The sequence below is a fragment of the Sinocyclocheilus grahami genome, unplaced genomic scaffold, assembly GCF_001515645.1.
Source record: "Sinocyclocheilus grahami isolate Dianchi unplaced genomic scaffold, SAMN03320097.WGS_v1.1 scaffold117.1, whole genome shotgun sequence".
Classification (NCBI taxonomy): domain Eukaryota; kingdom Metazoa; phylum Chordata; class Actinopteri; order Cypriniformes; family Cyprinidae; genus Sinocyclocheilus; species Sinocyclocheilus grahami.
This window is the reverse complement of record NW_015505296.1, coordinates 1,453,659-1,470,583: the sequence shown is the minus strand read 5'-3', so window position 1 is coordinate 1,470,583 and position 16,925 is coordinate 1,453,659. Positions and strand designations below refer to the sequence as shown.

General features: G+C 36.5%; 1 protein-coding gene across 1 annotated transcript in view; it reads left to right on the top strand.

Moving 5' to 3' along the window:
• LOC107589570 (kinesin light chain 1-like) overlaps window positions 1-16,925 on the top strand; it is a 32,781-nt gene that overhangs the window by 2,217 nt on the left and 13,639 nt on the right. Inside the window, exons 2-7 of the mRNA XM_016278060.1 lie at window positions 9,585-9,861; window positions 9,988-10,053; window positions 11,910-12,074; window positions 12,195-12,273; window positions 15,242-15,467; window positions 16,349-16,436. Of these exons, the coding sequence (XP_016133546.1) occupies window positions 9,586-9,861; window positions 9,988-10,053; window positions 11,910-12,074; window positions 12,195-12,273; window positions 15,242-15,467; window positions 16,349-16,436 (900 nt within the window). The 5' untranslated portion in view covers window position 9,585. The remainder of the gene's footprint in view (window positions 1-9,584; window positions 9,862-9,987; window positions 10,054-11,909; window positions 12,075-12,194; window positions 12,274-15,241; window positions 15,468-16,348; window positions 16,437-16,925) is intronic.

Genomic DNA, 16,925 nt, shown 5'->3' with positions numbered 1-16,925 from the left:
TTACACATTTCTGAAACAAATTATTTTACACAACATTTACCCAAAATTCTCACACACATGCACAAACTAAAAACATTTATTATTCATTGGCTATACTGTCTGTAAATTTTGAAACTGACACAAAATAGGGTTTATGTTGATGAAAAGCCAATAATTAACAATATAGTAATTAGTAATAGAAGTTTATGAATTTAAATATGTAATTATTTCATTTAATTAAGGTAAATTAAATTATTTTATTTAATAATATAAAGCATAAAAATATTTTATTTTAAAATAAAAACAATCAAAATGAGACACTTACTAAAAAGATTAAATATTTGATTTGTTTACCTGCATGTCATGTGACTATTAATCAGCAGCTGCATGTGTTCTTTAATTACTAAAATTTTAACTAAAAACCTCACAAGGTAGCTTAAGTAATTATTTTAGCTCAAAGAGGTTTGGCTTATAAAAATGTTTGTGTAGCTCTGATATATAGTTGCTGAACGATTCCCTTATTCATATAATAAATGTTATTACTGATTTTGCTTGCTTTAGTATGTCCTAGTCTTCACACTTGGATGGTTTTGGACACAATAGACCTGATTTTGTAGGATCTCCATTAGTGGTCGACCGATATTTGGCTTTTTTTTTTTAAAATATCGGCATTGGCCGATAAGTTTTCCTGTTTGGCCGATATGATGCGGGACATTTATTTTGACGGCGCTGAGAACGGCAGTGCCTGAGCACACAATCGTTAACAGTTCTGTCTAATACGGATAGACGTCTGTATAATAATCCGATAGAACTGTTAAACAAAGGAATTAAAATGTATACAAAAAGTATCATAATGATTGCTTTTATATTATTAGTAATAGAAAGGCAAACATTATAATTACTTTCTTGTTTGCCGTCAGCATTCAGCAAACATGCATTTATATCATATAAACAAATCTTTGAATAACTAATGAACATTTAATTTCACAAACCTTGCAAACTTAGTCGAATCCAGTTGTGAGACCTTGTGAAGTGTGCATGTGTATCCTGCATGATCGCGTGTTCTCTGCGTCACGGTCGGTCTGTGTGAATTGAATACGGACAGGTGGAGAGTTCTGCTTGACTGGAAAACGATAAACTCGTGATTTCAAATTATGCTGCGCTTTATGCATTTGCTCACTGTCATATTCATGTCATTTCTACTGTGTGCTCTAAAATGAGTGTTACCTTGGCTTTATTTGAAAAAATATGATTCCCAATGCACACAAACTTCCCAGAATACTAAGTGCCCCGTTGGTTACAGTGTTTACTTCCTGTTTTTATTATATTTTTCATTAAATATTTATTTATTTGTGAAAAATACTTTGTCATCTAATGTATAAGTATGTTTATTTAACACATTTATTTTTTAACCCATTTTCAAATGATTTCAAATTTCTTGAATATTAATTAAAATAAATACAATTATATCGGCTTTATATCGGCCATCGGCCTCCCTGCTTTCCAAGTTATCGGCATCGGCTGTCAAAAAACACATGTTCGGTCGACCACTAATCACCATTAAAAGTAACATCATAACAAGGGTTTCTTGATTCATTGTTTATGCTAACACGGTTTCACTTCCTCTTTGTTCATGCACAGCTGACACTTAAAAATTCAGACATCAAGATGCTTCCCAAAAATAACAGAAAGAAAGTGAAGTTTGAGTGTAACACAGTGCTCGAACATTCACAATAGTGTTTGAGAAATCGGAGCTGCTGGCGTCTCTCTGAAGCTCAGTGGGTTGGACTGAAGTGTCAGGGCAATCACACTCTGATGCAGAGTTCATTTAAATGAAGCACCGCACTGCAGTTTCTCATGGTGGTCTCTAGCTCAAGGCAAAACAAGGCCATTGAGGACACAGACACCAGCCTTAGATATTCAGTGTTAATGTTACCTCTCACCATGTTATCCTGTAGATTGAGACTTCACATTCACAGTATACACTACTGTTCAAAAGTTTGGGTAGGAAGATTCTTTTCTTTTTTTTCTTTTTATGAAATGAATGCTATCATTCAGCAAGGATGCATTAAATTGATCAAAAGTGACAGAAGACAATATTATAGAGATGAATCGATTACCGGTTTGACGATCAATCGTGATAAAATACCCCACGGTTAGTATTACCATTTCATATTTTAATTATCACTATAACCGTATTCGATTACCGCGATTTGAACAACTGAGGATAAATAAATACTGTACTGCACAGGGCTCTAGTGTGTGACCAAATGGGCGCATTTTGAGATCATTTTTTCTGCTGGTGAGTTCATTTAAATGAAGCACCGCACTGCAGTTTCTCATGGTGGTCTCTAGCTCAAGGCAAAACAAGGCCATCGAGGACACAGACACCAGCCTTAGATATTCAGTGTTAATGTTACCTCTCACCATGTTATCCTGTAGATTGAGACTTCACATTCACAGTATACACTACTGTTCAAAAGTTGGAAGATTCTTTTCTTTTTTTTCTTTTTATGAAATGAATGCTATCATTCAGCAAGGATGCATTAAATTGATCAAAAGTGACAGAAGACAATATTATAGAGATGAATCGATTACCGGTTTGACGATCAATCGTGATAAAATACCCCACGGTTAGTATTACCATTTCATATTTTAATTATCACTATAACCGTATTCGATTACCGCGATTTGAACAACTGAGGATAAATAAATACTGTACTGCACAGGGCTCTAGTGTGTGACCAAATGGGCGCATTTTGAGATCATTTTTTCTGCTGGTGCGACTAAATTTTGTCTGTGGTCGCACTGGCGCGACCACCGCATTGTTTAACTCATAAGCACTGCATTTTTGTTACATGGGAGAAACATCAAACAGCAAACGAAACTGAAAGCATAACGAAACCGCGCGACTTGTTTGAGCTGCGCAGCGCTTCGAGTGTAGAGCCTGGTTTATACTCGCCGCGTCAGGAGCGCGAAGCTGCGTGCAGCAAAAATGACGCGAATATTGAGGAAACGATGGATGGGTTTCATGTTAAAGTAAAGTAAAAGACCGCTTCTTAAACCGAAGGTGAACGTGTTGGTATTCTTGTGGGACAAAAACATGCAAGCACTGTCACCGACAGCAAGTTTAGTTTTACTTTTCTTTTTGTTTTCATTTTGAAAAGCTTGTTATCTTTGCTGTTTACCTCACGTTATGCGATGGAGGCTCTCTTTTTTATTTATTTGATTCCTCAGTGTTTGCTAAACATTCTGTAATTTATTAGTCGGTATATAATACAGCATGTGGTGTATATGCCATGCCTCGTCTTACTCGTTTTTAAGATAATTTGTCATTGTATCTTACTGTTTTATTGTTGTTATGCTTTTTAATTAAGAATAACAATGAATTCATCTTTTGTTTTAGTCTTAAAAAGTGAAAGGTGTGTAGATCAAAAAACGGACCGAATTAGCATGCCCTGCTGTAAATTTTGACCGGTTGATGAAAAACAAGCTTATGTGGATTCTACACATTTAAACAATAAGGTATCTAGTATTATTTATGGAGCAGATAAATACATATAATCATTTATTAATCAATTATCATTTTGACTTCTTTATTTAAAAGCTGAAATGTGAGGTTTACCATTTATGAAACTTTTTCAAAGCTTTATTTGAACATTTACATTAGATATTTGAACATGCTATTAGATAAACTGTTGTCAGTCATGTTGTCATTTAAAATCCGGACATCATTGACAATATTATTGTTTTAGTTATGCAAGCAAAAACTAATTTTATTTGTTGTTTGTTGATGTTAAATGTAAAACTTGGTGAAATGATTTGTGTGTCAGTACTTTTCCAGCACATTTTAGCAATACCGTGATAATACTGATAACCGTGTTCATTTTGGTCACTATGATCGTGATAAGAAATGTTCATACCGTTACATCCCTACAATGTTACAAAAGATATTTATTTCAAAAAAAAAAATGCTGTTCTTTTGAACTTTATTCATCAAAGAATTCTAAAAAAAATGTATCGCGGTTTCCACATTAGTATTAATCAGCACAACTGTTTCCAACATTGATAATAATAAGAAATGTTTCTTGAGCAGCAAATCAGCATATTAGAATGATTTCTGAAGGATCATGTGAGACAGAAGATTGGAGTAATGATGCTGAAACTAAAACCAAGTGAAGTCATGAATGAAACCGAGTTAAATTTACATGTTATTTTAGATGATGCAGGGTGGATGTCAAAATGTTCACTGAATAACACTGTAGCGAATCAGCTCATGGGGAAATATGAATAATTAATCATAACTAGTTATAATTAATTATAAATATGTAGATCCGCTGTAGATATTTAGCTGACCTCTCAGGGTCAACTGTCTATCAATTCTAAGAACATTAATTTCCTGGTTAAGGGAAATAACTTTCTTACTGTACAATTCTACAAAGAGCTTGTAGCATAAATCTGCATGATTAAGTGACTCCAGTTATGAGCAAACAATGAACAACGTCAAGTGTGATACAAATAAGACTTTATTACACTTTAAATTTTGTTCTGTTTCTCATCCAAAGCTGTTACATGACATTAGAAGGCTTGGAATATAACACACAATATGGATGGATTATTGTATGGATTATTATTATGATACACATCCTTATTCACTTAAATTCTAGGCTACTGAAATAATGACCAGGACAGTCTTCAAAAATTCTAATTTTTGAACAGTTTTGAACATCAGTTTTGAACAAGTAAACGATAGAATTGTCATTTTTTGGGAGAACTATTCCTTTAATCTCTGTCCTGTTTTTTTCCCTTGGAGTGTGGCCTTCCTGTAATGTCAGCAATATATCTTCCTGTGACTCGACAGCAAGGATGTTGTTATAGTTACAGGCATTAGGTTCGACCCCCCTCTCCCTTCCCCCTGAGGTCACAGGAGAGTATTTCCCAATAGACTTAGTGATAGGTTGTGAGTCATGCTAGAGAACTTCTATCGGCTTAACAGCTCTAATGAGCCTTTAAACCAACCTGTTCAATCTCTTCAGCTCTCTGCTTTCAAACCGTAACTTCCTCTATTTAATACTGCATCTCTAGCGTGCTCCGTCTCAACCTCTCCAGATTGAGTAATAAAGGATTGATTGTTATCATGCAATTGAGTAGGAGGTGTTCAGGCCTGCAGTGGTTTTCATTTATCTGTCCTCATATGATCTCATACTGTTAGGATTTGTTCACACTGCACTTTTGTCTTTGGGAAAAGTGTAAATTTTCCCTCTGCTCTTGTCTATCATGACATCTTGCCATGGTGCTGCACGACTGATGCACACAAGACAACATAAACACAGGTGGTATTGCTGAATTTGGCATGCTTATGCATGTTCTATTCAAAATAGTTCACTGTTTCACTATTCTTACTAGTTTACAGCTGTGAATTTTGTGTGATTAAAAACCTATTTGTACCCACTGAAGAAAAAAAAAATCTGTCCTGCTTCTAACTTCTAATTCCAATCCAGGGGTACTTGGAAACATTCAAATTTTGTATTTTTAAATCAAAAATAATGACTTAAAAATATCAGGGCTATCAAAAGATGAATATAATCACAATTAATGTCTTGTTTTTAGTTCATGTGAATGTTAACACGTGCCGTTTTAAGGAAAGAAACTAATATGTAAGAGTTATGCGTACAGCATTGAGTTTGGAATAAACCTACGCTAAAATGTCTATTTTACATATAAATGAAGACACCGGGCAGATGTAGATTTCTGCCACACTCTTGACTCATCCCATTCGCACTTCTCTTTTCTTCACAACAATGTAACTAACGCCAGATGCTATTGAGCTCTAAACTGTCAAAACTTGTGAAACACAAACAAACTGTGCCTCATTAAAGGGACAGTCTTTTTTTCAAGACTGCATGGTTATCAGCATTGGTTAATTGCATGTTTAATTGAACATTCTCATTTAGTCTTTTTTTACATTTCGATTACATTTGCCATCTAATACTAACAATCGCAATCTTTAACTACACTAATGATTTTATTAGCAACACTTAAACATAATCTTTAGCAAGTCTCAAAATTAGTATACATTTTTCATACGTACATATGAAGTCACTTGTAATAGATTTTAGTTTTTAGTGTTTTATTCTTAATTTATTTAGACAAATAGTTTACCATTTTAATATCTGCAGTTTATTGGTTATCAACCAAAAATGAAAATAATTATTAATTTATTGACCGTTAAAATAACGATTATTTTTAATTCTACAAAAAAAGGGTCTTGCATTCTAATATATATTCATAATAACCATATGTGACCCTGGACCACAAAACCAGTCATAAAAGGGTCAATTTTTTGAATAAATAAGCTTTCCATTGATGTATGGTTTGTTAGGATAGGATAATATTTGGCCAAGATACAACTATTTGAAAATCTGGAATCTGAGGGTGCAAAAAAATCTAAATATTGAGAAAATCGACTTTAAAGTTGTCCAAATGAAGTTCTTATCAATGCATATTACTAGTCAAAAATTAAGTTTTGATATATTTACGGTAAGAAATTTACAAAATATCTTCATGGAACATGATCTTTACTTAACCTAATGATTTTTGGCATAAAAGAAAAATCTATAATTTTGACCCATACAATGTTTTTTGGCCATTGCTAAAAATATACCCAAGCGACTTAAGACTGATTTTGTGGTCCAGGGTCACATATGTAATAATGTTTGTTAATATTCTTAAGGCAATTAATATATATTGTTAACAAGAATATCTAACGTTGTTGTTAACATTATTGGGGGTTCTAGGTTAAATGAGAGTCCTAGTGGGTGGTCCCTGTTGGAAAAGATCTATGGAAATTAGTATATTCTGAACAGTTTGTGCAGCATTAATCAGTACTTTGATTTCCATCATGCAATGGTATTTCTTGCTCAGTGGTTGTCACATGCCAGATGACGAGCTACTTTATGGGTCACATGAATCTCTGCCGTCTCGCTTCCCATTTCCCCTCCTGCAGGAATACAGCACAGGCCCGAAGCTCAGGAGCAGCACGTAGACCCACCTCTTCTTTACATCAGCATTGCAGGGAGGAGACTGTACGGTTGTTTTCACAAGAGAAAGGAAAGCTGAGGAGACGTGTTCATTTCTAATGAATAGGTTTTCCCAACATCTTCGCTGTAGTCTGGATGTATTGCGTTTTAAAGGGCAACAATCTCAGGTTCTCTCTTCTTTCTCTTTGGGTTTTTGCAACTCCCAGTACGCTTACGCTAACGTGCCTCACCCACTGCCTTAGCAACCGTGATCTGCCTTACCAGGTGAGTAGTGTCTTGGCAACAACAATGACAGCTGCTTTGTGTCCCTGTGTCAGGCTAGGAAGAGTAAGGAGCCTCTCAAATTCTTGAAGGTTTGCAATGTTGTTGCACCTCAGAGTGAACTTACTTTTTGTCTTATTTTTAGTTTTGAATTCCATGTTCGTTGTGTTTGCTAAAGCAAGCTACTATGCTAATACTTATGATTAGTGATGAATACTTCACAGTAAGTATTAAACGTTGGTGTGTAACTCATATGACACTGTTTGTGCTACGAACTTGAATGATCCCTCAAATTATGTGGTCTGCTCTTACTTTCCTTAGAGATAACATGTATGATTTCACCTGGTGGCCGAGACACATTAAACCGACATCAAAGAGCTAGTGGCAATGGAAACCTATTGCGATGTTTCATCAAGTTGCCTACATTTGGGGCGGAAATGTTGCACTTGAGTACACCGCAAAGACACGGCCAACTAGTATGTGTGTTCAGCACCTGTGTGAGTGGAAATAACTCTCCATATCACAAGGTGGCAATAGTCTGTATTTGTCATTCAAACTGAAAGGTGGACCCAAAACAAAGCAACTGTGTGCGCCCTCCTGACTTGTTCGGTTTCTTGATGTCACTTCCGTTTTTCTTCTTGTACACCGATTCGCTTAGTTGAACTGCCAATCAGAGTGATCTCTCTCTCCAATGGGCTCTGCCGACAATTCCACATGCTCAACTGGTTGAAAAGCTACCGATGCAGGGTCCATCTAGTGCAGAATACACTAGTGGATGTGCACCTGTACTAGCTGTAGGCATATGCTAAGCATTCACATCAAAACTAATGTATGCTTTTGGCTTGATATACTCAAGTGATGTATACTTTCAAACAAGCAAAAAATCCCATAGACAAATGAAGAAGGGATCTAGGCACACTGATTTGGTTTGATTGCAAAGTCCAAAATTTAATTTGATTCCATCTCCTTGCTCCCATATGATGGATTGTATTATTTGGCTTCGAATCGTGGAACATTTATTTAATCAACATGAGTACTATCATGAGTATTGGCAAAAATGGAAAGCGTTGTTCACTTCACATTTTGATTCATGGTTTTACCCCATACACATATGGCATTTATGACTCTCAGAAGAATAAATCAGTTGAGCAAGAACAGCTAGGTTCTGGAAGTAAACAACAATAAGTCAATGTGATTTTTAATCTAGTTTTTGAAAAATATAGTACCTTGCACACCCGAATCTGTAGCAGGGCTTTGCCGCCAATTCAACATGTTCAATCAGTCGAAAAGCTACTGACGGGGAGTCCATCTAGTACCAACAGTGTAGAGCACACTTATTTTCCACATTCCACTCTACTTGCTGTAGGTATTCGCTAAGCATTCACATCAAAACTGAAGTATACTTTGGGCTTAATGTGCACAAGTGAAGTACACTTGAGGCTTTAAAACAAGCCGAAATCCCATTGACTTCCAATGAGGAAGAGATCTGAGCCTAGATATCTAGAGACCAGAATATCATAGAGACTAATGTTGGATAAGTAAGCAACCATCTAAAAACCACACAAAACACCTTAATACCCACATAGCACATGCTAAAAATGTCTTAGCAACCACATAGCAATGCCCTGGCAACCACCTAGAGCACCATAGCATTTGTTTTGCCCATGTTTGTGTGTTTTGCCCATTGCAAGCACCACTCTCTGAAAAATCTGATTATCTATGCAGTCCATCTCAACTAATTTGGTTAAATCTGAGCTAACATCTTGCTCTAGCTGATGTCCGTTGCCTCAACTTGAATACTGTTAAGTGAAACTGTCATTGTTTAAATCTTTGCAAGTGGGCTAAGCAGATTTACTACACGCAAGCCGTTCTATAGGTTCCTAGTCCCGTTATGTATGTTCCTGAAGGCAATGTGGATGTTTGGCTCAGTGAGAGAAGCCAAATCTGGATTAAAAGCAAATAAAACTCGGTTTGAGGAGATGTTTGGTTCAGTTGGCCGTGTAACTTCTACAGTGCATTCTGGGTCCAGTTCACATGGTGTTTTATGGGAGTTGGTAGGGAATTCATTCTTTTTCCTAGAGATGTTGGAAAGTCGTAGAGTTTTCTTCGCCACCTCACATTTACAGTGACTTGAGTTATTCGTGAAGGGTTCCAAGAACAAGGACAAGAACAAAGAAGAGACGACTCCCATTTAATTGCCTTCAGTGTCTTTTCATGTTTGATCAATTATACAAACACACTCATCTTAACAGGAGAAGTTCCCAGACTTCTGTTCTCATTCTTGTGATGTGTATCTCTCTGTAGGATGCGTGAGGACATGTCGAGCGTGGTGTGTGTGAAGGAGACAGATGGGCAGGGGGACCCCGGAGAGAAGCTGTCCCAGGATGAGCTGCTATGTCGGACACGGGAGGTCATGCAGGGGCTGGAGGCGCTCCGTGCTGAACATCAGACCATCCTGGAGGGGCTGATGGGGACCTTGCACTGCCTCAAACAGAGCCAGGAGGGTCGTGCTGTTGAGGAGAAGACCGCCATGATCCAACGCTCTATGGAGATGCTAGAGCTGGGCCTTAGCGAAGCACAGGTGCAGTGTGGAAATGCTTCCAAAGTGGGATGAAATGGGGAAATGTTTTTTTTTTATAAATTTGCTTGAAACCATAGTAACAGAAAGGCTACTCTCTCTTTTTCTTTCTTTTATCGATCGGTGCAGGTGATGATGGCTCTGTCAGGGCATCTGAGTGCAGTGGAGGCAGAGAAACAGAAGCTTCGAGCACAGGTACAAACACAGACACACTGCACCACATCAAAAATTAAATCGTGCTCTTGGGTTCAGTGGCGCACAGGTACAAAAATTTGGTTTGATTGCAAGATCCAAACTCAAATTCAATTCCATCCCACTGCACTAATTTGATATGTTTTCACATTGTATTTCACATTGTATTATTTGGTTCCAAGTTGTGTCAACAAGTCAGTTTTTTTTAATTAAATTAAAATCACATTAATCAAATTCTTGGCTTGCTACTAAATTACAAACAGTTACCAAGAAATAGGGCTGGACGATATGGCCTAAATTTATATCACGATATATTTCTTAATTTCGGTCGATACGATATAATTCTGATATCGATATGAACACTATTTAAAACAGCCTTGTAAAAACTGCCAAGAACGCCCACAACAGATGTCTGTGCATACAAACTTATGAAAAATGAATTTCACCAAATGAAACACCTCATATAAAACCATATAATATTTTAGAAAAAAAAACAGCACAAATAAATTAATGTTCACCTTTTATTTGTATTTAGCCTTCATACAAACAAGAAATGTGAAATCACTGTCAAATAAACATCTCAGACTCACCTTATTAATTATTAATATCTTCTAACATACCAGTCACATCAAAAAATACTCAACTGTATATTGATAATCAGCATATTAGAATGATTTCTGAAAGATCATGTGACACTGAAGACTGGAGTAATGATGCTGAAAATTCAGCTTTGATCACAGGAATAAATTACATTTTAAAATATATTCAAATAGAAAATATTTCTAAATGTTACTGTTTTTGCTGTACTTTGGAACAAATAAATGCAGACTTGGTGAGCAGAAGAGAATTCTTAAAAAAAAAAAATCTTACCATTCAAAAACTTTCGACTGGTAATGTAGGGCGGCTCATTATTCTTATAGATTGAAACAAATGTGCTTCAGCCAAGATAAAGAATATGAAAAGTGCTGAGAGTTGCTGCAGAAAAAAAAGAGCAACAACAAAAACTTGTTGCTGGAGGCGGGCTTATTAAAAATGCAAATTGATTGTCTGCCAGCAGGAGGTGCTGTGAGAGCAGTAGAACTTGCGGTTTCTCCAGTAATGGCTGTAATCAAAGCAGCTCCGCTCATGAACAGTACTTTATCAGATAAAAATGAAAATGTAATCGAAACTTTTCTGAAGACAGTCGGTTCCCTTCAGAGATTCATATAAAACACCCGCGCCGCGTTTTGATTTTGAAACGTGCAGTGCTAATGTTTATTCAACGAAGTCAAACGCCACAAATAAATCAATGTATGGGAAACTGGTAATGTATATCGAAATATCGGAAATGTGTTTAAAAATCATATCACCGTTATTGAAAAGCATTAAACAATTAAATAACATATATGTAACACAAACACATCTTATTGTTTTTGTATTTTTCAGTGTAAATGATATGGTAATTTATAGTTTTTACTTCCAAAAACCATACAGTTGACAGTATTTTACAGTAAAATTACATAAAATGCAAGTTTTCACTGTATATGGTAAGGTATATATATACAGTATATATGTATGGTAATATATATATATTTTTTATGACTCATTATTAATAGTTTTGCTTCATGCATGTCCCTCATTAAAGATTAGAAATATAAGATAATGTTTTTGGCTTATAATGCTCTTATTCACCTCTGTGCTGGTTGGTTTGGTTTATGGATTTATTGAGGATTTTTCTTTTAATGACTGGGGAAAAGAAAGGGGAAAATATTTCCTGAAGTAGGGCTGCTGAAAAAGTGGTCTGCTGCTGTTCGCTTCCACAAATGAGTATAAAAGCTCTAGTGTGAAAATGCCCTGAGGCTGCTTTTCCTGTTCTCCAGGTGCGGAGGCTGTGTCAGGAGAACCAGTGGCTGAGAGACGAGCTGGCAGGAACCCAGCAGCGGCTGCAGAAGAGTGAGCAGAGCGTGGCCCAGCTGGAGGAGGAGAAGAAACATCTGGAGTTCATGAACCAGCTCAAGAAATATGACCAGGACCTCAGCCCATCAGTGAGACTCGATCTTGTTTTCCTCCTGAAGTCTATCATAGAGCCTTTATCTCTGTGTATCTTTTTTTCTGAAGTCTCACTCTGTGCTTCTCTCCACCTCTTTCCATCTCACTCTCATCAGGATGATAAGGACTCTGATTCCAGTAGGGAGACACTGGATGATCTTTTCCCAGATGAGCAGGATGAGCCGGGCCATGGCAGTAAGTAGCACTCATCTCCGGTCCTCTGACCTGGCAAAACACAGGACACATAGAAAAGTCAAATTCAAAATATAGACCTGTCCCAATTAAAACACTATGGTATGAAGTACTATTGACATACCATGATACTAGAAAGCGGTAACCACTCAGGCTAATGGTATACAAGTCTCAGCAAAGTCAGAGGCCACTAGTAAAAAAAGTTTCTAATTTTAAACAATTTGTCACAAATTTGCTTACATTTGTTTTAATGTGACAAAAAAATAAATAATAATGAAATAAATGATCATTTATAAATATAATAAATTATAAATATAAAATGTATATTTTTAATTACATTTCTACACTAACATTCAGAACTTTGGAGTCAGTAAGGATTTTAAAATTCTCTTATTCTCACTAAATCTGCATTTATTTGACCAAAAATACAGTAAAACAGTAATATTGTGAAATATTATTACAGTTTAAAATAACTGTTTTCTATTTTAATATATTTTAAAATGTAATTTATTCCTGTGATTTCAACAGCCATTTCTCCAGTCTTCATTCCGAAATAATTTTAATATGCTGTTTGGGTGCTCAAGAAACATTTCTTACACAGTATATTAATAGCTTAATATTTTTGTGAAAATCGTGCTACTTTTTTTCAAGTTTCTTTGATGAATAGAAAGTTCAAAAGAGCACATTTTATTTGAAATAGGAATATTTTTTAACAAGTCTTTACTGTCATTTTTGATTAATTTACTGCATACTTTCTGAATAAAAATATTAATTTCTTAAAAAAAATTTACTTAATGACTCCACATTTTGAACAGTAATGTATATTAAATAAATCTCTATATTTATATAAATGTATATTCACACAAACAAATATTCTATTTATATCTGGGTTTAAATGAGACAATCACAGATTTTCAATGTGGTCTCAGACTTTTGTACCTCGCTGTACTTCACTGTAGTATATCATATCACCATCTGATACCATCACCGTACACTGACATTTTTCATTTTAATATTTAAAAAATGTGCAATGACCTCGAAATATAATTTTCTTGAGAGTGAAAAAATATATTACATTCATTTGACATATATTACATTCTCCTCTTACTCTTTTCGTATACATATATTTTACCACAATTGTATTTTAGTCAACTAAAAAGTGTAAATTATGGAAAACTAAAATGTGCAGTGGGTTGATGGGGGAAGGGAAACAAACAACAGTTCCTTTCCTTATTTTCTGCTAGAAAGAGTTTCCTGTCTTGTATTTCCTTTCATCCCCTCCACTTTCTCTGTTCTCCTGCCTGATAATTGGCTCATTGACTGCAGAGCAGGATCAAAGGGCAGCGTGGGCCGTGTTGTGACAGAGAGCGCTCCAGTGCACGGGAGTTTGCGGCATCATATGTCGCAGGCTGACAATGCCGAGTCCTGAGCGTGCTCAGATTAGCCCTCATTCTGACACATGAATGCCAGACGGCTGTTTCTCTCTCAGTGATGCATCCTTGCAGTAAATGATCTCCAGCAGGCGTTTTCAAAGAGGCCGACATTAATCTGCTCTAAGAAAGATCGCATTAATCTCTTCTTCTCATTCCTGAAGTGCTGCCAATGTAATCCTTTCACTGTCACTTTGCCATGTTTTTAATAATTTTTAGTTTATTTGAGTTGGCTAATTTGAAGTTAGCTTCGGCCTTTTAAGTCTGAGGCAAGTTCACATTGGGAAATACATGCTTTTAGATCTTGTGCCTATAAGTGACAGTAAGAAGTGCTTAGAAAGAAGCTACTTGTTGACTTTTGCTAATTGACCATCTTAACTCAAACACACAGATTTTGTTCCAGAAGAAAGTTAAATGTCTGCTGCTGTCTACATTGGCAGCATCTGAAATGAAACCTGAAAAGAGAGATTTGAAACACCCTGTTTAACAGCATCTCTGTTTGTGATCACTCATGAGAACCACACAAGACACTTCAATTCCAGTACCAAATTATTACATTCCAATAGCGGGGCCATTCAAGGGCCTCAGTAAACTTGTGCTGGGCCTCAAGATGACTTAAAAGTATTTAAATGAAATCAGATTTTTTTTTAAAATATATATATTTTGTGTGTTATAATTTTTAATTATTATTACAATTATTATTAATATATTACAGTAATCTAACTAATGAAAATATGCATGAAATCAAGTGTAATCTGAAATCATATTTCTTTTCTCCCGTCAATAATTATTGTTTTTATTTAATTTAATATCAACACTCTTAGTTTCTGTTAATAAAAAAGTTGGAAAACATAATTACAGCAGAAATACCACAAATATCCAAACCTACTGAATGTGTGGGGCCTTCAAATACTGTGTTGGACAATGGGGGGCCTTCCAAGTCAGAAAAGTTGAGAAACTCTACCATAGTCTGATATTAGCATGTTGCTAATCTAACAAAATATCTGTAAGCATTTTAGTGCTTATTAGAATTTTTAAGTAAAAGTTTTATATTTAGATGTTGAATGAAATATTTTATCTCTCAACATTTTTCACTGAGTTTGCCAAAGTGCATTCTGGTATTTCCTTATATTTGTTGATATATACCACAAATACTAAAGCGATGCACCTTTGAAGGCACTATCATTGCTGCCTCTAATGTGTGGAACACCATTTGTTTTGGGTCCGTCATGCCTACAAATACTGTCTAGGTAGGCAGCTCACTAGGTATGGGAACTAAGGTTGGGCCAATAGATGATACCATCGTCCATCACGATGACTGACAAACATCATGATTTTGAACCGGCATCGTGATCCACAACCTCCCCCCCAACCCACACCGTCTGCGTGCAGCCCAATTTTTTGTGACCATGCAGGTTGTTTTCAATGTTTTGGCAGATGGCGATCTAGCGAAACAGCCATAGACACAGCAGATATTTAGTTGTAAGACCAAGTGTTATACATTTTGTTTTACCGTATCTCATTCTCTCTTGCCCCACCAGTCCAGCCTCCTCACAGCAGTGCAGTAGCAGCAGCGCAGCAGGGCGGTTACGAGATCCCCGCTCGTCTCAGAACCCTCCACAATCTGGTGATCCAGTACGCCTCGCAGGGCAGGTATGAGGTGGCCGTTCCTCTCTGCAAACAGGCTCTGGAAGATCTGGAGAAAACATCTGGACACGATCATCCTGATGTAGCCACCATGCTCAACATTCTCGCCCTCGTCTACAGGTCAGCAGAAAACTTCAGCTTTGTAATGTATATTTGTTCACTGTCCACTCAGCTGACTTCACTGTATAGTTTTAAGCATGTTAGTCACAAGTACTGCTCACGTATGTGGACTACCATTCAAAAGTTTGGGGGCAGTAAGATTTTTTTTTTTTTTTAAAGGGGTCATATGATGCTATTTTAAAGATCATTATTTTGTGTATTTGGTGTAACAGAATATGTTGACATGCTTTAATGTTCAAAAAATCAAATGCTGTACATTATTGTAGGTCCTCTATGCCCCGCCTGTCTCAAACATGTCGTTTTCAACAATGCCCCCTCCTTTGACAAGCGCAGTCTGCTCTGATTGGCCAGCTGATCCAGTGCATTGTGATTGGCCAAACACCACAAGCACACGTCAGAAATTTATTGCCCCTTACCATAATCGCGAGCGTCAGCTTTCAAAGTAAATATCAAGACAGTTAAAAATGTCGTTAGTTTTACCATCAGTTCAAGCCCGAAAGGGCAACAGAGTCGCATTTTAGGAGGGCTCATATCTCTTTGGATTTGAGACTTTAGTCTTTGCAACTTTACAGATCTTTATGCACCAAGAGCTTGTAACACTCCAAAGAGAAAGGAAAGATTGAAATCGCATCATATGACCCCTTTAAACCGCACTGTGGTATCAACAAGTGCTTCAAACAAATAGGTTGAGAACCTCATCATCTATAGCTTTTGTTGTAAACTATGGTAATATCCGGTTTGCAAAGCATTTGGGACATTAGGCTATTGTGCCATCACCCTGTTGCCATGGAAACAGCTTTTTTCTGAAAGACCTTAGCAACAGCCCTTTGTTGCACAACGAATTGCAGTAGATTGATTTGAGTGTGATTTCTGCTCTTCAGGGACCAGAATAAATACAAAGAGGCAGCAAACCTCCTTAATGATGCACTGGCCATCAGAGAGAAGACCCTGGGCAGAGACCACCCTGCGGTAAGAACCTGTCTTACACTCATCAGTGTGTCTGGCTCTATGTGCTCTCCACATTACAGGAAAAAACAGTGTAAACAGCCTGTCTCTGCTGTGTGTGAGAGCATGTTGTGTGTTTATATTGAAATAAGCAGCACAGGCTGCTGACGTTTATTGAGTTTGTCATGTGAAGCTTATGTCTTGCCCTCCCATCAGGACCAGCGTCCCACAATTCTCTGCAGAGGTTAGATACTTTAACACCTCTTATAGACCTGTCTTCTGTTTCATTCTCTATCTTCTACCTGGCTGCTTCCTAAAGCTGGATGATGTATTGATTTTTCACAAAATGTATTCATGATGATTTTTGGGCAATATGAAATTGAGGAACATTGTGAGTTTCGTAATGATTTTAATACACTTTTCAAACAGGTATCACAATCCTCCAGACTAAATACTTGCACTTCATTATTTGTTTGCATCATCACTCAAAAAACATATATATATATATATATA